At 43.0% G+C, this 24,435-nt stretch overlaps 1 protein-coding gene across 1 annotated transcript; it reads right to left on the bottom strand.

Annotated features, from left to right (window-relative positions):
* Positions 1 to 3,660: 3,660 nt before the first annotated feature.
* Positions 3,661 to 24,128, bottom strand: ZNF488 (zinc finger protein 488). Its single transcript, XM_064429335.1, has 6 exons — positions 23,596 to 24,128; positions 22,882 to 22,947; positions 21,236 to 21,460; positions 11,016 to 11,238; positions 6,913 to 7,141; positions 3,661 to 5,083 (listed from the first exon to the last, which is right to left on the bottom strand). Exons 1-6 carry the CDS (start codon positions 24,126 to 24,128, stop codon positions 3,912 to 3,914), a joined length of 2,448 nt encoding a protein of 815 aa, XP_064285405.1. The 3' UTR covers positions 3,661 to 3,911.
* Positions 24,129 to 24,435: the final 307 nt, after the last annotated feature.

Below are 24,435 nucleotides of genomic sequence, written 5' to 3'. Positions count from 1 at the left end.
ATGATCAGTGAGTGAACAAATATTGCAATATGGCATTTCCTATCAGTAAACTCATTATCCATTGCAGAAACACAGCCTGCACAGCTAATCTTGACAGCACTGTGTTGTGTCCTTTTTCACTGATCCAGAAACACATGTCATGAGAAACAGTTGTTTGATCAAAATGGACAGTTAGTTGCTAGCAAAGACAGGAAAAGAACCAGTCAGCTCACTGAAATTTTCTCCTCTTTGTTTAAAAAAAAATATATATTTTTCCCCCTTCCCTAGAATTTCTACTTGAATAAAAGACAGAGATCTTTTCTGTAAAATCACAGTATTCCACAGGGACAGAATGCAGTCCTTCATTTCTTCCCAAACACCCTGTTCTAGTGGAGTGCTTTCCTTCCAGCAGGATTTCATCTGCACCAATTTAAATTTTCAGACTTCTAGACTTAAGAGGAAATAAGCTTCCAGCATGACTCAATTATAGGAAGTTTGTTTTTCTTTGTCTCGTTAGGCTTCCTTCTGCCTGTTCAATATTTGGTTCACTCAGCTTTAATATGAGTATTTCTATTTAAAGAAATGAAATCTCCAAAAATTTTGGATAAGCCCCCTGGTTTATGTAACCCAGTTTAGATGAGACACTCAGTTAAATCTGAGAACATAAAAGACTTTCACTGTGCCTGCACAAAGAGCTGGTTTTATATACAGGGAATCAAGTTCTGGTTCTGTTGGTGTCTGTGTGGTTTTGCACTGATACCAGCACAGATGCAGCAGGCAGCAAGATGTCGCATTGTTTGGCTGTATGATTTGCTATGTGTCTAAATAAATCTTAGTTCACAAACCCCTTTACCTCAGAATAAGAAGCAATTTGTTCATGCAATCTTTATGCTGATGGTCACCTACAAAAGAACAAGGACAGCATTGCACACACTGCCTGCACTGTGATTTCCATGTTGCAAGAGGGAAATCCTCAATCTTTACAGACCAGAACTACAATGCACTGCCCCTGAGCTGGAGGAGGTTAGGAAAGTACCAGAAATCAAGCTTATTAAAAACCTCTCCTCATTTTTGCATTTTGAACCAGCCACATCTCCTCATAACTCTCTCTCTGTGCACAGAAGGCATTCCTACATTGCTTGGTATCACAGTATACAAACTTCTGTGGCTGAGATATGCCCACAAGGAAACTGGGTAAGAGTTCTTACCTCTTTTTTTTTCCCAAAGAAAACAACTCCATGACATAAAGGGAAGCTATTTCGTTTCTTCCTGTAACCTTGCTGCCTGCTTAAGCCTCATAGCATAAGCAAAGTGAAGAAATTGGATTACAGGTGAGAACTCTCAGGCTGTAAGTCTAACACAGTATTTGAAGAGTTTTGAGACTCAGCATCTGTTTTTCAGTGGTTGATTTTTTTACACTTTGTCCAACACAAAATCAGCGAAACCATGTAACCAGTAGGATTTGGTACTGTTTTGTTCTGATCTAAATTACACACCAGGTGTAGTGCACTGGAAAAACAGGCATTTGGAGCAGGGTAATGTTGAAGTGATGTGCCAAAATAATACTGGGGAGCATTATACAGCTAGTCCTGTCTTTTCCAGAAGAAATCTGAAGCTAGGTTTCTAATCATAAAAATGTTAAGAAAACATGGCATCTTTCAGTAAGTACAGAAAAGAACATTTTGCAGTAATGGTACCAAAAAATCTTTAGTCTTATTTATACTGGGCCAGGCTGATCTTAAAGTAATTAATATAAATCAGGAGTAGCAACATGGAATTATTCTGGATTTTCACTGGAATAAATGAGATCACAATCTGGCCTAAACTACTAATGGGAAATATAACCCTGACCACATATGAATGCAGTTACACCACAAAGTCCTTCATTACACTTTATGGACACTGACTTCACAGTAAACTGGCTGGCACCCAGGTGGAGTGAAATTTGGCCCATTAAACTTTGCCATAAATATATTCCTTACACAGCAAATGTTATTGGACACAAAATAGAGATGGAAAGATTACAAGAAAACCACACCATCCCCTACTCAATGCAAGGTTGTTCCCTGTGCTCCATGTTTCAAAGCCTTTGTTCACTTTGTGTTTTAATGATTCAAGTGAAAGGGCTTCCACCACTGACCTTGAAAAGCTGTGTTACAATCCAACCAGAACTGTGTCCTGAACTCAAAGGCATAATGTAATAGTTTTATCACTTTGTTTCAAAAATAAAGCTTGCAATAAGAAAAATGTTTATATTAATAGGAAACAGCCATGTATTAATGTTCAACAGCAATATACTGGGAAGAATACAATCTCCTGACTCACAGAAATCTCCCAAGATGTGACAGTGAGTGGGTTATGTTGGTTCCAGCTGGCAGCCCAAGACTGTCAGTCTCTCTTTTTCATTCAGATATATTTACTTGCTGATACTTGCATTATCAGGCTAGGCATTGTCATGGTAACTCAAAATTTTGTCCCGTATTCAGAAACCACCGGAGTATATCATCAGTGTGGTGGAACATATAGAGCATATTGAAATGTCCTTTACCCTCAGCTGGGAAATGAATGGTTTCTGATCATTCTCTGACTGAAGGGGAATAATAGCCCTTGATGAGGCAGGTGAGGCTCAAAGGCAGGCCACAAAAACATCAGACAACCTGAAAAACTACTATACAACAGCAGAAGAAATGATTGCTTGAAGAACACAGTGTAATAAACTATCAAGATCAAGCCCCTAAATCGATTTAAAAAGTAATGAAAGGCTAATTAGATGGGGCTGCAGTAACAATAGACAATGTTTCCTCTCACTCTGAGCAGTATAAATTTATCTGCTGCTGAGACTCAGCAAAGCTCAAAAAAAGTAGACAAAAGGAAAATGTCTCTTGGACAGGCAAGAGAAAGAATATGCTGCTCTCTTTTTTAAAAAGTTGGAATTGGCCCATGCAGAAACCAGAGGACAGACAAGCTGGTACAATGCAGTGCAATTCATTTACACCTGTATCATTTTGTTTCTGTTCTAGCAGTTATCAGAACAGAGCCTATCATCCACAATTAAAGTGTGCACATTCTATCTATCAGTAGCTAATTGTAACTCAGATACCCTAACTGCTTCCTTTGGTATATCCAAAACCTGAAAACCACAGGCTGAACTCTACTCCCATCAGATCTGTATGCCTACTAAAGTCACTAAGTCTTAGAATCTTTGATGACAGCTCACATTTTGATACAGACCCACCTTGATTTCACTGTGTAAAAGACATTTCAAAAGCACCAGAGCCTAGAACAGAACTTGGATATTCTGTTTTACGAGTTCCATCCACTTTGGCAGTCTGCTGGTCAGTTGTTGACAATCAGATTTCAAACAGTCTTAAATTCAGGTCCCTTTCAAAGCCAAGGAGATGGTAAGGTGTCAGTTTTTAACTTAAAAATTTGGTAAGAGAGCTGATTCAGCTAATATAAAAGAGTGAGTCCACCAATGCTGCTAGAAATAGAAATATCTTCTTTTCACATATAAGCTCTGATTTTGCTAATGCTTAAAGGTTCCTCATTCAATGAGGTGGCTGTTATTTCTGTATTTACATTGTACTGCACAGACACCAGCAAATCAAATATAAGCAAAGACAACTCTGTTTGCAAATCTATAATTTTGTCCCTACTCTGCAAATTAACACTGCATATGGATTCATTTCACTGTTTTATTTCCTCAAAAATAGGTTGACAAGGGCTATGTTGAGTTTTCAAAACTTAAAACCCATTCAGACTCTTGTAAACATTTAATTTTTTTTTCACAAAGCATCTATTATAAATTATTGTAAACAGTGATTTTCTGAAAGAAATTAATGTAAACTCAAAAAGAAATGGATTTAATTGAACTGTCATTCCCTCCTTCACCCAACCTGCCCGGTCCCTTGGTGACATCTGTCTGCATAGCTCTAATTATGAGAAGTCATGTGCCGGGATAAATGGTGGCGTTCTCGGAAGTACTCATGGCAAATGGGACACGTCAGCTTCTCCTCTCTTCTCCTCTTGCACTGGGATTCACTGGAGGAGTATTCCTTTTTGTGATGTGACCGCATGTGGAAAACTAAATCAGACGTCATGCGAAAGGACAGGTTGCATTTGGCACACCAGTTCTGGGCAGCCACTCCAAAGGATGTGAAAGTGGGGGGAAGAAGAGTCAAGGAAGACGAGGAAGAGGAGGAGGAGGAAGTGGTGGTGGTGTTTTGTAACTGTCCTCCTGCTTGCTTGAGCCACGGTTCTGAGGTATATGGGAAAACATTGCTCCGAGTGATGCTTGTCTGCAGCATCTGAGCATTACACAAATCACTGACAAAGAACTTGGAATTGAGAAGACTGCTGCAGCACATGATGTCTGCGGTGGCAATGAAGCCAGACAGCTCCCCCAGGCTCTTTGTTGACTCACTCATGGGATGAGAAGAATTTACTGCAGCTCTTTCTGTTACACACTTACTGGGCTTGCTGAAAGCACTCTTCTGTTCTCCTCGAGCTCTGGTGGGCCAAACAAAGGAGAATGCACTACCAGAGGAGTTCAGCAACACTTCATTTGACACCTGCTCTTTACCAGGTGGGGCCATGCCATCCTCCTGCTCTGGCTCCTGCAGTCTCTCATTCCTCAGCTTCTCTTTCATCCTCCTGACCTCAGTGAAAGCACTCTGCTTCTGCTCTAAAGCATCCTTCCTAGCTGACTGCCTCCCTGAAGCAAGCTTCCTGAAAGAGCCAGCCAATGCATGCTCTCCCCCAACCTCTTCCTTGCCCCCACAGTTACGTTCCTCAGTCAAATTATTGGTTTTCTCCAACAGCACTGTTTTCCTGCTCCTGTTATTCTCAGCCTCTTCAGATTTTGCTCTCCTTTCTCCAATGAGACCATGTGCATCATCTTTACAAGCTGCCATTTTGACTTCCAGGTCCCTTGCCAGACTGTGGAAATTTGTGGTCTGCTCAGCGAGGCTGCTCTTTTCAGTTTTAGGGTTCTGTAAGTTTCTCCAAAGCAGAGCGCTCTTCTCTGGGACACAGAGGAAGCGGACATGGGACAGATAGGAATGCTCACATTTAAAGACTCGGTCGCACTCTTGGCATCTCAGCTCTGCAGAAACAGACAACAAGTGATGAGTTTTACAAAGGTTGACTCATGGGTGGATGCAGATCCTGATCCTGTCATTGACACAAAAAACCAGAAACACCTCTTGTGTCATATAAGGTTACACATGGTAAAGCTAATGCCAGGGCAGAATCAGGTCCCTTCCTGCTATGCAAAATGTTACATTCTTATTTGCTTCCATGCTTCCGTGCTACTGGCAGAAATATTCCATTTAGACTCTCAAGCTTAAATTTTATTACATAAAATGTAATTATATTACATAAAAGTACATAAAATGGCCAGTACACCATGATCTAGATAAAACCATTTAGTTTTTATAATGATTTGAAGTCTAAACCCAGATTTGGGTCTACATTTCTTAACTAAGTCACTGGCTTTCATTCAGGATGAACGTTAAATACTATGTATCCAAGCAATAATGAGTTTTAGACCAGGATTCAAAGATCTTTACATGACTCTATTTTTAGGATACTCTGGAAGTTTAATACCGTTCAAAAATCATACGACCTTAATGCCTGAAGCCCTTACCCATGCTCATTTGGCAAGCTGTTATATGCCTGAAGGCACAGAAAAGTATGTTCAAATTGAAACAATGCCAGTGATGGGCAGGAGGAATAAGGAACATTCTTTCCTTGTGGTCTTCAGACCTACTGCATCTCTGGTTCATTGGGATGATTGACTGCCCATGTACAGATGGTACAAAATTCAGCAATCAACACAAATATGGTACATCTTAACCCTTGTAAACTATATCCATGTTACATTATTTCACCACACGGCAGTTTTACAATGCAAGTGATACCAGACAGCACCTGAGGCCTGGGATACATAGGAAAGTTCACAAATTGGTTGGGTAGAATTAAAATTTCCTCATTTGGGACTCAGCACAGCTTGTATCACTTTACAAACTACAGAAGCTGAACCTTTTTATAACAAAATAAGGCTGCTGAAATGGGTGGGAAGTCTATGAGTTTAAAGTCTTGAGTCTAGATATAGTGTTTCTTGTGCAAGTAACACTCTTCCCTGGTAAATCCAAAGGGCTGGCAGTGTGTGTCTACACAGAAACCAACAGAATACACTGAAACCAGCTGGAATGATTTAGTCAGTTCCTGTTATGAATGTGCCTGAATTAATTTAATACTAATTTACAGACAAGCACATTACCATATGAATTTGCTAACGCATATCTTTATCAACACAAACCTTTACTAACCAGTCTATATAAGCTTTGTTTAACTCAACTAAAGGAAAGGTAGAAATGGTTTTAGTTTTTTTTTCAGTTTTGCAACTTCCGGGTGAATTTCTTTTGGAGCAATGAATTTCCAGCAACATCTCAGAAACTGAAGCCTGCTCTTTTCCTCATTTCCACTGTGCCCCATACTAAATAGGCAGACTGTACTGCATGCAATACTGTTAGATTTGTTATGTATTTTTAAAGATCTGTTCATTTACAAGATTAAAGCTGAACACTGGCCTATACCTGATTTGTTAATGAGCTGAAAAAGGCCTATTTCCAACTGACACTTTAGACTTTTAGGATTCTAAGTTGTCCATTGCATAGCTCAAAAATGTCAGCATGAATCCCTCGTGCACCATCCTCTGCTAGAAAGTACCAATGAGAATGGTGTTAAGAACTGCAAATTGTTTCTTGTTCTGTGCCTCCAGCTCAAAGCTCAAAGCAGAAGATCTTTTCTCTTAGCAGACCAGCTAAGGATTTACACATGTTTTGTATTATTACAGGATGACCACATCCTAAAGAAGAGGCAGACTCCCTTCTGTCCTCAGTGCCCTGCAATCAGCAATTCAGCACTTACCATTCTGGGGCCTCTGAGCTTTTATCTCATTGAAACCCAAGAGGCTGGAAAGCTCCTCATCATACCAGACAAGCAGCTCCTCATTTTTGCTGATTCTCCTGGTGGAGCGATAGTATAACTGACTGTTTTCTAAGTAAGCTTCCAAGTTCTGCTCCTTGCTATTGGCAGCTGCCTGTACGAGTCTCATCCATGGCAGTCCTGTGGGACTGTGCACAGATGTAACATCCACCTGTGAGACAGGACACAAAGAAGGGAAGTTACAGGTCTCGAGGCCCAAAGCAAGATTTTCATCCAATCCAAAAACAAAGCCTGGTTTGTGCCTTGCACTGAGCACATATGACAAAGCTGGGAGCCCAATACATCTGCCAGTGTCACCAAATCCAAAGACATCACAGGGAGAAGGTTTCCCCAGTGTGGGAGCTGAGAGCTCTGGAATACAGCTGTGTGGGAAGGAGGAGGAGACACCAAGGTTCATGTGTAACCTCCCATGGCAAAGCCAGGGCTGCTGTGTTGGTCACCCAGCCCTGTCCTGTGCAGACCATCCCATGGGACTGTGCCAGCTGTGGATCACAGAGGTACACGAGGTGTGATCCTCTCTTAAGAAAGGGTCTCAATCCTTGGATATGAAAGTGGGATATAAGTCAGGAGATGTGCCAGTGCTGTGACTCGGGCACTGAGAGATGTGCAGACCCCTGGATCAGTGCAGTGTGAAACTGGGAATGAAAATACACTCAGGACAGCTGCATGTGGAGTTTTTCACTGACACAAGAGGATATGGACCAGTGGGTGTAAGAAAACTCATGGTTATTTGATTCAATATCCCAAGTAAACATCTGCATGTCTGTTTGGCTAGATTACAAAAAATACAGATTTTAATATATACAACTAAGATGCACTTAGATGATCTCTTTCCTTTTTTCAGAGATAAAATTATATTTTACCTTTGCTAGATTAATTAAATCAATTTCATGGTATCTAAACAGATAAACCTCATCATATCAATATGTTTTGTTAAATAATTTCTGAGAGTTGCAAGGGGTTGATTTACTTTCAATTTTTGTGCATGCAGATATACCAAACAAATTAAGTTTAAAAACATTTCTCAGGTTGTGGGGGATGGCACTAAAAAGTAAAAAAAATTATATTAAGTCTATTGCTCAAGTTAAATTTCTGTTCTAAGTGTATATTACAGCATAGTACTAAATCACATATAATTTTTACTCCACAGGATTCCTGAGTCATTTAGTCACAGGTTGACAAGTAAATAATGTAAGTACAAAACATTTGGCATTGTCTTCATCATGCAGTGTGTGGTTATTTTATTACACTGAATAGGGAATGATTTATTTCTTTATAGGTTTTTCCTTGGTGTTTACCACAGCAGGTCTGTGCCCTCTGCAACATTTGAAAGGGAATATTTTCATAGCTTGAAGGTTAAAACACAGGGTGATCAAAGGCAACATTTATATGCATAAAAACTAATTTTTGAAGCACTAATCATTGTTTAGAAAGGAAGAATTTTGCAAATGAAAAATGTCTAATGACAAGTATGATCTGAATTTCACCCCAAGCAATGTATAGCTCTTTGTTTTCCACTAATTGCAGGGTAGCCATTCTCTCGTGTTAGAAACAATATTTTGGCTAATTATTTTTCTGGTTTTAACTGACTATTACCTACCATGAAAACTTTGATCACATTAGTAGCTTGGATACAAGAACAAAACATTAAGAGACCATTAGGATGAGAGTTACTTAGTGTAAGAGAGAAAATAAATTAGCATGCCCTGAAACTAGTTCTCTCTAAATGCCATGGTAATTAACAATGATTGAGAAATACAAGTGCCTGACAGCAACACAGGAACACCCACCCACACACAGTGGCTGTAACTAATAGCTATGACAGAGGCTGTCATATTTTAGTTGCTGTGTTTCAGAAATACTGAGCAGCCACCCGGTGCTCTAAGCAAAGTCAAAGGGAGCACAGCTCCACCAGGACTTCAGGGAAAGAGCTCAGTGAGCTTCAAGTAGGTGAGGAGGAGTACCAGATGTAAGACAAGATCTGGCTGCTGCCAACTAGAGTCATGAACCAGCTTTAGTTTTCCATATGTTTAGAGACTATAAACCTGGCAAATCCACCCTCTCCTGGAGGTGGCAATTCCCCAGATTGACCCTTGGCACCCACACATGAGGTAAAGCCTCCACAGCCCAACATCTCAGTCAGAGATGGGCTATGGAAGAATATGCCTCCCTTGGAAGATGCTGGAAGAGAAGAGAGAAAATGAGGCTTTTCCTTGGAACCCCCAAGAGGCTGTAAGGGGGAGAGGAATCAGCTGGAAAGAGCTACCTGCGCCAGTGGCTGCCAAGGCATCCTCTTTGCCCAGGTACAAACTGGGCCAAGGAGCTCAAATTAAGGTCACCAAGAAAATGAGGGAAAAAAGATTATGAAGTTCTCCTTTGGTCTAAAGAAAAAAGCCCAAGATGATGAAACCCTTGTTAGAAATAACTTTCCCCAAATTTCAGGAGTGCTGATGAACGATGATGAACAGAAACCTCAGTTGCAAAAAATCCACCTTGCCAATTCATTTTAGTGTGTATTCTCTTTGTACTATACCCTGCAGAGCAAAACCCATTTTTTCTTCAGTGCCATGATGACAACACAGCATCATGATTGAATTTTTAATTAATTACTACACACAGTTAAGAGTCTAATGGTAGTTCCTGATTTCTGGGAGGTTAACTTTTAATTATGAGTAGTTAACAGGATATGGGACTACCAGTTGCATCTGAAACAGCTACTTGCACAGAATTTCATGTATTTACTGCCAAAAGACAGAGATCTGAGCCAACTCAGGCATCCAATTTCATTGCTGCATAGCAATTACTTAGCTCAAGTGTAGAAAAACACTAAAGCCATCCCTCTAGAGGGCTCTTCCAATGTAGAAAACCTTTGAGGCTCCCTCTACAGTAATTCAAAACTCCCAGGAGAAATACAGAAATATTCAAAAATTTAAAGCCTTATTTCAGGGCAGGTCTCTCTCCAAAGAGTTTGTTGGTCTCCTGGAGTACTAATAACACTGTCCAAGAAAGCAAACTTGTGCCACAGACTCAAAACAGTCAGATAAACCCTGAAGCTTCTTCTTCTCTCTCATAATTTGTTTAAAGCAGAAGTGTAGAACAGGTTATCTCCCAACAACTGTATCTTCCATATTACACATATGCCTTGGGATTTCTCTCCTCCAGAGCACAGAAATCTTAGGCAAACCTGGTTCTTTCTCAGATCCATCCATCCCATAGAATGTGGGAAATTGGCTTTCCTCACACTGTAAAACACCTCCTTGTCTTCATCTAGACCAACAGTGACTGAAAGGCACTCGAAGACCCAGAAAGCCAGGGCAAGTGGTCAGCATGATAAACAGTGACTATGAAACAAACAAAAAAAAAAATTGGGGAACTAGAGCTTGAGTTAACAGTCCATTACAATCCTGGTGTTTCTGCCTTCCCTACAGTGATTGAAAAGTGTAGCTGTAACACAGACATACAGATCTAAGGTGATTTTAGGAAGTCCATGTACTAATAGAAGTTAAGTTGTGGCTGCCCAAAGTGTGTGTGGAGTAGTTGTCTGACTGCCACTGTAGTTTCACTTTTAAGATAACTGAACACACTGGGGAGCAGTTGCCTAGATGTGTAAATAAATGCTGTGAATGTACCACTTGCATGAATCAGTGAAATGCCACAGTCTTCCCTCTCTGTTCTCACAGGGCTGTCACACCTCCTGATAAACTTCCTTTGTGCTCACAAAAGCTGAACTAGAGGTTACTAAACTATTTGTCCCTCTTCCTTCCTATTCCAAGTCAGATCTGAAGCAGGTCATCAATCATCAACATAAAAGTGGGACTTTGTGTTCTTCCTGCAAAGGATAGAGTTTTCCTTAGGTCCTTGCAGTCTACAGCTCATAAATCAGAAATGCATTGGCCCTTTCTCTCTGAAGGAGCTGTTACTTGTGCTGAACAAAACAAAAACCTACCCCTTGAAAGTTACCATCTCAGGAATGGTGTAACTCTTTTTGATAGGTCCAACATTAAACATTCATATTTTTCTCATACCTTAAATACATAGTGGATGTTCCGTCTGTCAGAACACTTGAGAGCAATGAAAGCTACAGTGTCCAGCAGGGTGTTCTGGAGCATGCATGGTCCAAAAACAGCTTCTTCAGGGATGTCTTGTGTGGTATGAACAGTAGCCAGTATGTCTGGAAAATGGTGATGCAGAAGCTTGTTGTCACTTGTCCAAAGGAATTTAGGCAAAGATGTAAGTTCCATTATAAATCTGTAAAAAACACAAGAAATCACATTTGGCACAGAGATAAAAGTAGAAGGTGGCATCACTACTTGAAATACAAAGATTTCCAGGATCTGTAGGTGAATTGTAAGAGTATGCCAGGACATTGTTGGTTACAGAGTTTACAGCTTTATTAATGTCCAGTTCAGAATGAGAAAGATTACTTTGCACTAAAACAAAACCTTAGGTTTGTAAACAAGTGAATTACTCTTCCTGGAATAAGCACACAGTCCAAGAGTTCAACTGCTGCTCTCTACAGACAGGAGTAAGAAGATTTGGGAAAAATAAGCAAAATTTTCAGTGGGTAGAACTCAGCATATTCTTAAGCATATTCTCAGATATCCTTCTTATTATTAATAGTTTGTAGAACTGTGAAGAAAGGTAGAGAAGGAGAACAGCAACAAAATAAAGCAAGACTTTTTGAAACACATTTTGAAAAAGCTGTGCTTTTTTTGCTTGAGTGCAACATCAGTCTACTTTCTGGTTAAGCTGATAGAAAACCTCAGGAATAACCTGAGTCCTGAGTCTATCCAACCAGAATGCACAAAATTTGTGGAAATTCCAGAAAAGAATTATATTCATCCTGCCTCAAAGTGTATGTTGTCAGCTGTTGTTGAGAAAATCAAATCAGATTATGACTCGTTTCATAGTGATACTCTTAAAACAGTGTTAGTAGAGATTCCTGTCTTCAGAGGATAAATTTTCCAGCCCTGAATTTAGAACAATATATTCGTCATTGCAGATGTAACTTCTGCAATATGAGCCACAATCTGAGAACTCAGTATGCAGCAAGGAGAAGACAGGCTTGAGTTATTTGTCATTCTAAGCCTCTCTAGGTTTCTAATAAAGATATTGCCATCTCCAGCTCCCAGCTGGAGGTCATGGAAAACCCCTCATTTATGCCATCAAGAGCTGGATCAGGTCCATTAGGCAGAGAAAATTAAAGAGAACAGCAACAAGCCCTGAAGAGGCCTTAGCCTAATAAATACTGAGATAGATGGGCTGAAGATCTTGTCTAATCTTTCTCACTCTCTGCCAACAGAATTGATTTGTTATTCACTGACTCATGACCTAAACTGAAGTGGTATAAAGTGCTCAGGAAAGTTGCACTGATTTAACGAAATCAGCTTCTAAATCAGTGTAGTTAATTCAGTATAATTTATTCCTTGTGGGCAAGGTGTAAGACCCTACCCTAAAAATATTAAAATACACGGCCAGACATTCAGTATGTAGTAAACATCAGAAGGATGAAGGCCTAAACCAGACAAACAAAGCAAAGAGTGGGATAACATATGCCCTCTATCCAACCTCAAGCATGCCCTGAACTCAATATGACATTAAAGTTTGCTTGCTCTTAAATTACTTGTAAACTTAATATGTGACCAGACAAAACTCCCTCCCAAACCTACATGCCAAAGTCTCAAAGTGGCACTCTGGCAGCTGTGGGAGCACGGAATTTGACTCTTGCACGGAAGGGTCACTTTTGTGAAAAGCTGTGAGAAGGATGCACTGTGATTACACAGCAGATGGGCAGCCTTGCACCGAAGGCACTGGGAAAATGCATATTTTCCAATGACGTGGCGAATGCACCATCTAGTGTCACAGCTCAGCATAACACAGCATCCCTGAGCAAGCGAAGCAGGACATCCCCAGGCTCTGCTGCTGTCCGTGCATCTACGGCCTCACGTTCTGAGCACCCTGTCAGGCAGGAATCGTTTCTCTACATGTTTTTCATCTGGTTATAATCTAAAGCAAAAATTTCAGCCACGGTCAAGATGCTTAGAGTTTTTTTTTTAATAAAACCTCCCTGAAGTTTTCAGGAACTTCAGACTTGAGTCTGAATGAGAATTCTACACGAAACCATGAACCCAGTACTTGAGCTCTTGTTTACTTATAAAATCTGGTTTCAATGCAAATCTTACACTTTTGTCAACAGTCTTCATAGTCAAAGGAAATTCATTAAGAACTTGCAAATGGAGTCATAATGAGAAATGGAGAAGGCACACTAGAATGCCTGCCATTTTAATTTGACAGGCTGAAGTAGGTGAATCACTCACATTCTTCCCAGTGAGTGAAGAAGAGAAAAAATTCACATAAAAGAGAATGACTGCTACCCACGACTTCATCCAACTGATTACTCTTGTCTTAATGCCACTGATCTCCAGATTTTGGCTACCTCCTTTAATGTAGCGATAAATCTGCTGTGCCTTCATTTCTTACAGATTCACTAGTGCTTGTACACGACTTCATTCACTCTTATCCTAATATTATACATATATACATATATATTATAATATACAGAACTCTACCACAGGCTTCATTGTGAAAGTCGGATCTTCACCTCTACATCATGCAGGCAGTGATATGCTTGCCACAAACTGCCATGCTGGGAGTGCCATTGCTTCCCAGGATCCCCCCCTACAACATGATCTTGCTGTTCCCACTCAGATTCTGCATGAGCAGTTCCTATCCCTCTGGAATCACTCACAGACATCTCTGAGAGGCAGAAATAAAATTAATATTTATAGTGCTTTAGTAGCACATTAGACTCAGGTCACCTGTTATGGGTACTCTCCATATTCTATCTGTCACAGATGTGAATTCTTCATATGGATGAGTTTAGGGACTTGCTCTTTAATGGACTCTTCATCCCCCAGACAGTATCTGATACATATATACCATGTCCCTGAGTGATGGATTTTGCATCTTAATTTCTGAGAAGTGTGACAGATCTGTCAAAGAACAAGGACCTATGGGCAGGCAGCTCCCTATGGATTATGCAATTCTGGATGTTCCATCAAAAAGCACATGAAATAGATGATGCTTGCAGCAAATGCTCCCAGCCTGCTTGCCTCCAGAGCAGCACACAAATTGTTAGTCAACTTTTGGTTTCCTGAGTGTTCTTCCAAGGTGAAACTCTAAAGATAGCCTTCTCCTAGTCTCTCCCCATTTCCTAGCACTTGTATAGCATCCCCTTAACTAATTAGGTTTACAACTTCTACCTTCCTGAAATATGTTTACATAGCTACTGCACCTCATGAGAAAAACATGTTACCAGAGAGAAAAAGAAAGGAATTTTCAGATCCCTGGTTTTCTACTTCATGGCCTTCAGATGTCACTGCAAGCCCTCCTAAGAAATGTCTGAAAATTCCCAAATGTAGAAGCACTGATTTGAGCAAGGACTCCCCTGAATTCTATTTTCAGAGGACTTGACCCGATTCTCCTTGCCACAGCAACCACATTGAACTGTGGCATCGTTTGGAGCTTCTTAGTGGCCATAAAGGCACTGGTAGCCCTGCTTAGAATTATGATCAACTATGCAAGTGGGAAGAAAACAAATTAATTACATTTGCAAGAGAGGAACTGTTTCAGCCAGAACTTATTTAGCTAGTTCAGCTCTTCACAATCAAAAACAGAAGCAGGTAATAAAAATTGTTTCTCTAAAATTAATTGGATTTTCAAAATTGTCAATAACTACTTCTATTTCACCTTTACTTCCATTTTAACTGTAGATTAATTTGCATATAGTTATATCACTTTCAAAGCAATTATCCTAGCTGGAAAAAAAATGGCATGGAAGATACTCTCAAAAAATAATTGAAAGTATTTGATCCTGGAAAGCATCTTCCCTACCATTTTTGTATCTACTCCAGACTTTCTCCAGAGCAGAGGTTAATGTAAACACTATAGCTCTGCATTTCCCACGTCAACAAAACTGAAAGAAAAAGAGGAACAGAAATATTAAATACTGGAGCCATCATTTCCTTCACCTTTCAACTTACTCCTTTCTGCTCCAAAGTGTGATGGCATTTTCCCTGAAGCACATAACCTGTGACTGTGCCAGTGCAGTCCTGTGGCTGCTGCCAAAACTGCCTTTGATTTCAACAGCAGGTCTGTCGGTCTGAGGAATCCACGATCAGACGTGCAGTGTCATGCACAATAAACTACAGATAATAAAGGAATTGAGCTGATGCAGACAGAGTGGTTCTGTCTGCAGCATTTATTATTTTATGTTGTTATGAGGAACTGAGGATTCTTAACACATGAAGGAATTTCAAGGGAATACAAAACAGAAAAGTGAAAAAATCTGTTCTTGGGTTTTATACAATTGCTTTTCTTCTATACCAGGTTTTCTTCTCCCATTATTTAAGTTGTGGACTGCAAAGGAGAAAAATAAAAACTAAAACTGAAGGAAACTGGCTGGGAATCAAATAAAAGAATGGAGAATTCTTGCTTTAAAAAATAATCCCAGAACCCATGAAATAAATCCTGAAACTAAACCCTGTTTCCTAAATTCAATCACAAGCTGAGAAGTCCTTTAAAGCATGAAAAATCTAAACAAGTAATTTCTTTTAGCTCACTGTTACTGCAAGACAGAGTTCATGTGCTTCAGCTTGGGTGCAAGTCAGGTCTTTCTGAGCACAAAATTATTTCTTTGCACCTTCACTGCTGAAAATCCCACACACATGAAGAAAATTGTACCAAAATGGGATGAAGAAAGCCATCTGGGGGTTTGGTTTGCTACCCCTCAGACAGATATTATACCCCTAGCAGAGTATACAAAGATCTTGGATCTTTGGAAATTCTTGGAAAGAATTTCTCTGGATTTTAAGAAAAACTACTCACTCATATGTCACTCACTTCTGAGTCTCAGGGTTACCAACCTGTCCATCTTTGAGATGGACATAAGAAAATACACTCTGAATTTCTGAGCTTTGACAATGCTCTTTCATCTTCCCATTTTACTGGTCACAAATTGGGATCCCAGCAGTGATCCTGCAGAAAAGCAAGAAGGTGGCTGACCCAGAGATCCCCTTCCTGCCAGTGAGCCACGTCACATCTATGCATTAAGAACAGCCCAATTAGCACTGATGAGGTAAATGAGAGAAAAATAATTAAACCTGTGGAGACTGGAATTTTTACCTTTTTTTTTTTTTTTTTGCAGTCCAGGGCTACAACTGAGGCATATTTTGATTACCTCTCTTCTCAGTTCCTCACAGCTCTTGATGTACTGCTCATATAACACATTCCCTGTTCTCCTGGCATGATTCAGTCACACTTGCCTGATGTGCTTACCTGAGCTAGGCATCTGGGAAGAAGTAGAAGGAAATACAACTATGCATCAAGGAGGAATTTATTGACTGCAGAGATTGACAGAATCTGAAGGAGTGGAATAAAATTGGGACTGAACTAATCTGATGCATGGAAATGGTCTTCCTTTGGCATTCCAGGCTTCCCCAGCTTTCTTTCTTCACACTTCTCTGTACAGCAGCTGCACAACTCTAACCTGACAAGTACCTAAAAATAATGAGTAGAAATAGGGAACCTCACTGCCTATATTCCTCTGGAATGATCAGGGGGCAGCTGGGGTGTGGAGTTTGGTGTCTAGTTTGAGCTTTTAGAAAGTGGGCCCTTATGGAGGTTTTATTGTGAATTAGAGACCTTTAAGTTTATGGGGTGCTCACAACTTTGTTATTGTATTATCCTGATACCTTCAGGGAGCAGTTCTTCAGTTTTTACTATTTTAAGGCCGTGTGGTCTTCAGATTGTCTTCCATCATCTGAAATCCCCAGTACATGCAATGTAAGCTGACAGCTTTTGATGAACCATCATTATGTCTTGGCTGGATACCCAGCCTAGTGAATCATGAAACTGCCAAATCTTTTTATTATGAACAAACTCCCAAACTTCTGTGGGAATAATGAAGAAGACAGAGCTAAAATCCCTGATTAGAAGTGAACAAATACCTCAAGCTCCACATTTGCTTTCAACAAGTCTTGTGACACACAGGAACCATTTGGAAGCGGAAGCTAAAAGAAAAGCTTCCAGGTTTCTTCTTATTTTCTCAGAGAATAATGAAGTTGAAGTGGCCTCTCTCCTGATGCATGGTAGCTGCCACACAGACACACAGACCTCCCTCTCCAAAGCAGATGAAGATTACATCACGTCTCCAAGACCACCACAAGGATGCAATTTCCAGTCTTTACCTGATGCCCAGGAACAAAACGCCTGGGATTGAGCATCACATTTAGTTTGATGAGAAAATAACTGAGTTTTGAACAAGTCCCAACAGAGTCACATACTCTCACACCACTGGGTCTCAAATGGCAGCCCAGCACCAAACTTCCCTATGTTTTTTTAGATTTCCACACTGAACCCCTATTTCTACTTCCACTCTCTTCTATGGCCAGAAATGTGGCAGGTAGGGAAGGAATGGGCTATCCCACACAGCTGGAAAGCCTCATTAATACTCCCTTGCTGGGATGTGGCTGGAGGTTTTGAATCTGGCAGAACATGAACAACAGGGCCACTGAGGTCTCTGTTCCATCTCCTCCAGTTCTTGACTACAAGAAATGCAGTGCAGGCACTGGGAGAACTCTTGATATTTCAAACTGGACAATAAGCAACAGTAATACCGTGCTGCATCCATTGGAAAGGATGAAGTACATTTATTTTCTGCAATCCTGGTGGTTCCAACAGACTGGGTCTAGGAATTTGATATTCATGCATGATATTCATGATGCATAAAATCATGATGCATAAAATCCTTTCCAGTTGGGTCGGTCCCAAGGACAGAATGAATGCTTCTGTCTGGCACTGTGTCTGATCTAATGGACCCTGTTGGATGGTACTGGGTTGTACAAGTCATAAATCAGACAATCCACCTGTGCATAAAGAGGAGATGACTACAGCTCCGTAGTCTACTGGCTTTCAAAGACTTAATTTTTGTGTGAAGGGCTGACTCTTCACTGGCTTACAGATGTTCTATTTAATGAAGCAGTGCATTTATCCACCACTTCACTCTTGTGGTTTCATGGCCTAAGACCTAAAAACAGGGTTTCTGTAGGATAAAGGAAAAAGCTGGGTTTCTGTAGGACAAAGGGAGCATGTTTTAATTTTTCAGCCAGGACTGAGGATTATCAAACTGTGAATGTTATGAATATGTAATTTCAACTGCTTATACAGCTGAACATGCCATACACTGTATGGAAACATTTCAGTTCAGAACTCACAGTATCTCATATCCAGGCCTGAATTGGGCTGGTGGTCACCTCAGAGACTTGGTCTGGTTTTGCACCTGCTGCTCTGGCATTGTTCAGCATTCAGCAATTGACATAAAGCTCCAAAATATCACAGGAAGTTTGAATTTTACAGGGACATCCAAAAAGAGCAGAAAGCAAATGTTATTCCATGAGAGGGAAAACAAAGAAGGCAACCATTCATCTGTCACACAGTCTAGGAAAGTTACTTGTCACACAGATGTGTGTGCCTGCTTTCAGCAAAATCCTTGATTCACATAAACAGCAGCCCTGACCACAGTAATCTGTGCTAACACATTTGTTCTCACAAAGATCTGTGCATTTGTTCCTTCACCAAGGCATCCATGCAGACAAAACCACCATTCCCTGTATGTAGCCACAGAAAATGGAGAAACACCAGCCAACCAAACAACATGATCCAAACACAAACAGCATGAATCAAACACAAACAGGCTGAACCAAACACAAACAGACTGAACCAAAATGTGTAACTTGTGAAAAAACAGTCATAAATATTTGTCTTCCCTCTTCATACAATTCACATTGATGTCTCTTCTTCAGAAATTTTTTAAAGTTACATTATCTGGTTGAATGTAAATATATATTAAGATATGCTCTTATTTAGGAGTTCTGCTATTTATTTTGGCAGCTTAAAAAAAATAATATCTGTTCAAATGTTTCTTTCTGACAGAAAAGCATATACATGTGGTGTGTAAGCACATACATAAAGATGGAAACACATATGCACACATACATGCTTTCACAGCTGAACATACAGCCAGACATACACCTGTTTATTTTTTGTGATTTTGCATGTTCATCATTTGTATCTTAAAAGAAATATTTTTAAACAAAGATCACATTACTTCCACATGGCTGATGCTGAAGATTTCTACAATAGTACTAAGTGGCATTAACTTACATTAATCTTACTTACATTTGTGCTAAACTTACTACAAGATGTCAACTCAAATAAGAGCAAGTGACAGAGCTGAAGGACACTATGCAAGGTGAAATTGTGGGAAGCAACATAAATAAGTTATTTTTTGCTACAATGATACCTTTTAATTGAAAGAGATTTTGTAAATTAAAATAGATCTTACCTAAAATAGTTTGTTTTCCAAGAAAATATTTTGTTCTTTGACCTGGTGTTTATCAATAGCAATTGCAGGCAACATAAGACTGTGTTTCAGGAAAATTATATTAACAGAATCACAGGATTACAGACATGGAAATATCCATCTGTAAATACTAGGATTTAGCCAACTAATTTGTTTTGCAAAATCTCTGGTACACTCTGTAATTCTTACACATAATTTATTTTTGTACTTTCTCATCTGGTTATATTACATCGAGCTAACAGGATCTAAATATTTTGAGTTTACATTAGTATTTCTGTGGCTACAAAAATATTTTCTCTATAAAATGATAAATGTAGAGTTCCATAAGGCAGCTTTACTTTGCTTTGAAATACTGGAAAATGGTTAAATACAAAAAAAGAATTGCATTCTCAAATAGCTTATGCTTTGGTGTAGTTTTATACATTAAAAAACATTAATTTAATCACCCTACTGCCAAAAGAAATTCCTCTATTCCTCTCACTAGTACCAGTTATACTTAATACATAGTAACAAAAGCTGTCAAGTGCTACATTTTGTATTTTTAAAAGCCAAAAATAAGAGAAAACTCCTGAGACATAATTTGTTATTAAATTCTGAATTTCATGCATGACTGCAACTGCTTTTTATTTGAAAGCAACTATACTAAAAATACAAAACTATTAAAAAAATGATCTTCCATCAAGTTTCTATTGACATTTCTTTCAAGTAGTAGCTGTCCGTTCTCAGAAAAGTCATTGAAATGCTTCAAACATTTTCAGTGGACTGAATTCCTATAGAAACCTTTTAATGTAAAGATTTGCAAATTTAAAGATCAATGTGACATTTTAAAATGGCAGCAATAGCAGCTCCTGACTTAAGTAAGAAATGTAAGATACTACATGGATATCCATGATATAAGGAATACATACAAACAGAGAATAACAACGTGAGCTATTCCAAACAAAGTTCATCAATTCCATAAAAGCAATTAGACCCTACGTAAGTACCTAAAACAGCCACGATGCTCTGGTCACCTGTCGAAGTTGGAAGGATGAGGAGCGCTGTAACCAATAAAAAGAGCGACTGAGGATGCTCGAGAGTTCTCGGCGAGAGAAGACAGCCGGGAGGGAGGAGAAGGGCGACTGCCGGCGGGGCTGCCGAGGGGGACCCGCCTCCCCTCCGCCTCGGCATCGCCCCCGGCAGCCCCGGCTGGGCACTCTGCTCTGGGCACTCTGCTCGGGGCACTCGGGCACTCACTCTGCTCGGGGCACTCGGGCACTCACTCTGCTCGGGGCCCCTCACAGCCGCACCGAGCGGGCGGCAGCACGGCCGGGCTAGGCACAAGTCAGCAAAGGCCACCTCCGTGCCCTCACCTGCTCCCCGGCCGCTCCCGGCCCCGGGGCAGCCCGGCCCCTGTCCCTGTCCGTGTCCCCGGCCCGGCAGCGCAGCGCTCCGCGGCTCCGGGAGCGCAGCCCGGGACGGGCGGTGCTGCTGCCGCCTCGCCGCGCTCTGCAAGGGCAGCGGCCGCGCCGAGACCCCCGCCCGGCCCCTCTGCCCGGCCCCTCTGCCCGGCCCCTCTGCCCGGCCCCTCTGCCCGGCCCCGCTCACCTGGGGTCCCGCTGCAGACTCCCCGCGGACGGGGGTCCCGCCGCGCCCCGTCCCTCTCCCGGGATCCCGCTACGGAGAAGTGCCCGCGGAGCCCTCACCTCAGCTCACCCCACCGCCGGGGCCGGCCGGCCCCCCGAGAGCCGCGCCGCAGCCCCCGCCGCCGCACCGCCCCGGCACGCCGGCACCCTCCTCCCCGCCGCGGCTCCCCGCCCAGAGCAGACCCCGGGAAACGCCTACCGCGGCTCCTGCCCCCGACCCCGCCGCCAGCCGGGCGCCCCCTCCCCCGGGAGCCGCTGCCACCCCGCCCGCGGGGCCCGCAGCCCTGGCCGAGCAGAAGCCATCCCGCAGCGGCTGCGGACAGCAGCGCGGGGCAGCCAGAAGGGGGACGGCGTTCCCCCTTGTAACGGTACCACGAACCGAGGAGTTTCTTTTAAAGTTGGGGGTGAAAACCACACACGCACGCTGAAATAAACCAAACAAAACCATCTCCAAAGCCGCCTTCCCACTTGTCCTTTAGATCATCTGACAACGCTTTTGAATAGAAGGCTATTCTAGGAGCTGCAGGTATTGAAAACTACTGCTTCATAGAAAATACTCGCAGGATAAAAATTAGGACTTTGAGGTATAAAACGATTTGTGGCACAGCTGGTATGTAAAATAAAACCATCAAACGTCTTGTCATAATCAAATATACCCTAAATCTGGACTAGTGACATTGCTTTTGAAAGATGTCGTTCCATATAAATGCCTTTAACGCCTGGTAGAAAATTTTTATGAACATGTTGACAAATGAAATAACCCGGGTTATTTGATTAGTGTCCATGTAATCTGAATATGGGCTTGTATCAGGAAAAGAAACGTCAACACTTTAATGCTTTTGAAAGGATGGATTTTCGCAGCAATTGAAGAGTAATCTTATACCAATAATGAGAGCGAACCACTCTCACTATATTCTGTGATACAGGGATTATAGAGGATGAACTCAAGAGTTCCTGCTCTCTTTTAAAATTCGGCTCGGGCCACACAAACAACATTGCTGAGGGCAGCGGGGGTTTGGTAGCTGCCCAGCCACCCTGGAAGCTCTGTATCCTACTGCCTGCCCGGGAACGGGTGTGCCGGGGGCCTCTCCTAATATTGCTTGGGAAACATCGGCCGATTTGAGATGCAGGTGTAAGAAACTGGGATGGACAATTCCCAGTGCACTTCATATCGTGTTTATCATTTTTGCAGCCTTTATGCAAATAGCGACAGAAGGTGTAAGAAGGGACCATCAGACGTGGTCACCTGACTAACGGCGCTTAAGCACTGTGAGGGGGTGTGCTGAGGTAACCTGTGCCCCGAGGAGGGTGAGATGCGGTGTGCTGACGTAACCTGTGCCCCCAGGAGGGTGAGATGCGGTGTGCTGAGGTAACCTGTGCCCCCAGGAGGGTGAGATGCGGTGTGCTGAGGTAACCTGTGCCCCCAGGAGGGTGAGATGCGGTGTGCTGGGGCAACCTGTGCCCCAAGGAGGGTGAGATGCGCACCTCAGGGTCAGCTCTCCTGGTGCTTGGTGTGATTCTCCTTCCAGCAAGACCCGATCAAATGGCTCCGGGCGCCGGGGTCACCAGCCCGGCCTGCCTGCCCGCTCCCTGCTGGCCCCACACAAACCTCGCTCGGGCCTGGGGCCGGACAGGCCTGCCCGGGCTGTGACAGCCGCAGGAGGGGTTCAGGCCGATCAGAAAACCTGTTTTGTTAGAAACAGAAGGCTCTGGCCCTCCTCGCCAGGGATGGAGGAGCAGGGAAGGGGCGCTAGCAAAGACACAGCCCCACACTCCCCAGGGTGTTTCTGCCCAGCACTGACCGAGGCAGAACTCAGCTGTGTCCTTGCTTTTGCATACACTCACCTGGCATTAAAACGTGCCCCCTCGCCGGGCCCTCCAGAGGAGGCAGATGAGTAGGCCATCATCTCTCTGCAGAGGACATGTTAGAGCCTAGAGAAGGGCAGTGCGCATTACCGAAATATAGTGATTTTTTTTTTCTCGGCACTGCCTTACTTTGCTTTGGAGACTCCCTTGAAGTCTGCCGCGTTATTTTACGACACAATCTGATTTCCTCGAGGCACGGAGGGAATCTGACGCTATCAGCATTTTTATTTCGTTTTGAAAGGCTGCGGTGTGTGTGGGGAAGGACGGGTGCCGAGGGCAGGGGGTGCCGAGGGTCCCCAGGGACCAGCGGGCTGCGGACACTAGTGGGCACCGGCGAGGCCGAAGCCCGGCGGCGCGGGAGGGAGCGGGGGATTCCTGCTGCTCAGCAGCCGTTTGCTCATTTTTTGTGAATGTCGCCAGGGAGGATGTGGGTTTTTTCTATTTCTCCATGATCTAAGTAATCGCTGGGTCTCAACTGGCCAGTGCTCAAAAAACCTTTCAAGTGGTGAGCTCAAGCAGTGCATTCAGCTTTTAGCTGTGCATAGCTAAACCAGGCAAAGCGGCTGAAAGCCGGTGGACCCTCTAATCTTTCCTTGATAAGTCCCCGACCACCGCCGCGGTTGGCTGTGTCTGAACTCGGTCCAGCACAGAAACACGCAATTGAAATGGAGATGCCTTCCCCGAAGTGCAAACTTTATTTCAGACTCGCGGGCGGCCGCCTCCACCGCACAAAGCAGGCCAAGGCTGCTGGAGGGGCGCGGGTCCCTCGGGCAAGGGGCTGTGTGCCCAGGGGCGCCGCGCCCACGCGTGTCCTCCTTGGGCTGCGTGGGGCATCCCACCGCTCCCCCGAGAGCCGCACACCCAGGGCGGGGCGGCAGGGCTGCCGTGTGCGGCGGGCAAACAACGCACACGTCCCACGCCCGCAGAGCAGCGCGCCGAGCCCGCCCGGGTGGGCCGTGCCCCCCGCGGGTGCCACCTTTGTCGGGGACTGGAGGTGTCACTTTTTGCTGCTGGCGCGTAGAAGCGGCTCCCGGATGGAGCGTGGTGGCTTCCCAGGTGAAGAGGCCCCGGCGAAGCGCTGAGTATTCGGGGGGCTGCGCTCGGTGGGACAGCGCGCCAGCACCACAGGGGATGGATTCCCTCCTCCTCGGCTCGCGATGGGAGCCTCTCCCCGAGAGAGAAATGTCCAGCCCCAACTCTGTCATGCGAAGTGACTCCGCTCGCATCGCTCCCCGTGGCTCTTTTCATTAATTAGGGGGCTGCAAAGAGTGTGGGGGAGGGGGAAGCGGCTGGGAGCCACTAATTATTCAAACTTTGGAGACAGCATCCAGATGAGCTGGGCAATCTCTTTAGGGCAGCGCTTTGTAACCTGTGTGTATCAGGCGGGGAGTGATTATGCTACTGTGCAAAGCCTCCATTAAGAGATTTCATTTCATCATTACTCATCGCCTGCAGGATGTGTTCAGGCTCCAGTGTGAGTAAACCAAGATTTCCACGAAGAGAAACAATTTGCTGTGGCACGAGAGGGCCGTG

The sequence above is a fragment of the Passer domesticus genome, chromosome 8 (assembly GCF_036417665.1).
Source record: "Passer domesticus isolate bPasDom1 chromosome 8, bPasDom1.hap1, whole genome shotgun sequence".
Lineage (NCBI taxonomy): Eukaryota > Metazoa > Chordata > Aves > Passeriformes > Passeridae > Passer > Passer domesticus.
The sequence above is the reverse complement of the archived record's forward strand: the minus strand, read 5'-3'. Positions and strand labels throughout refer to the sequence as shown.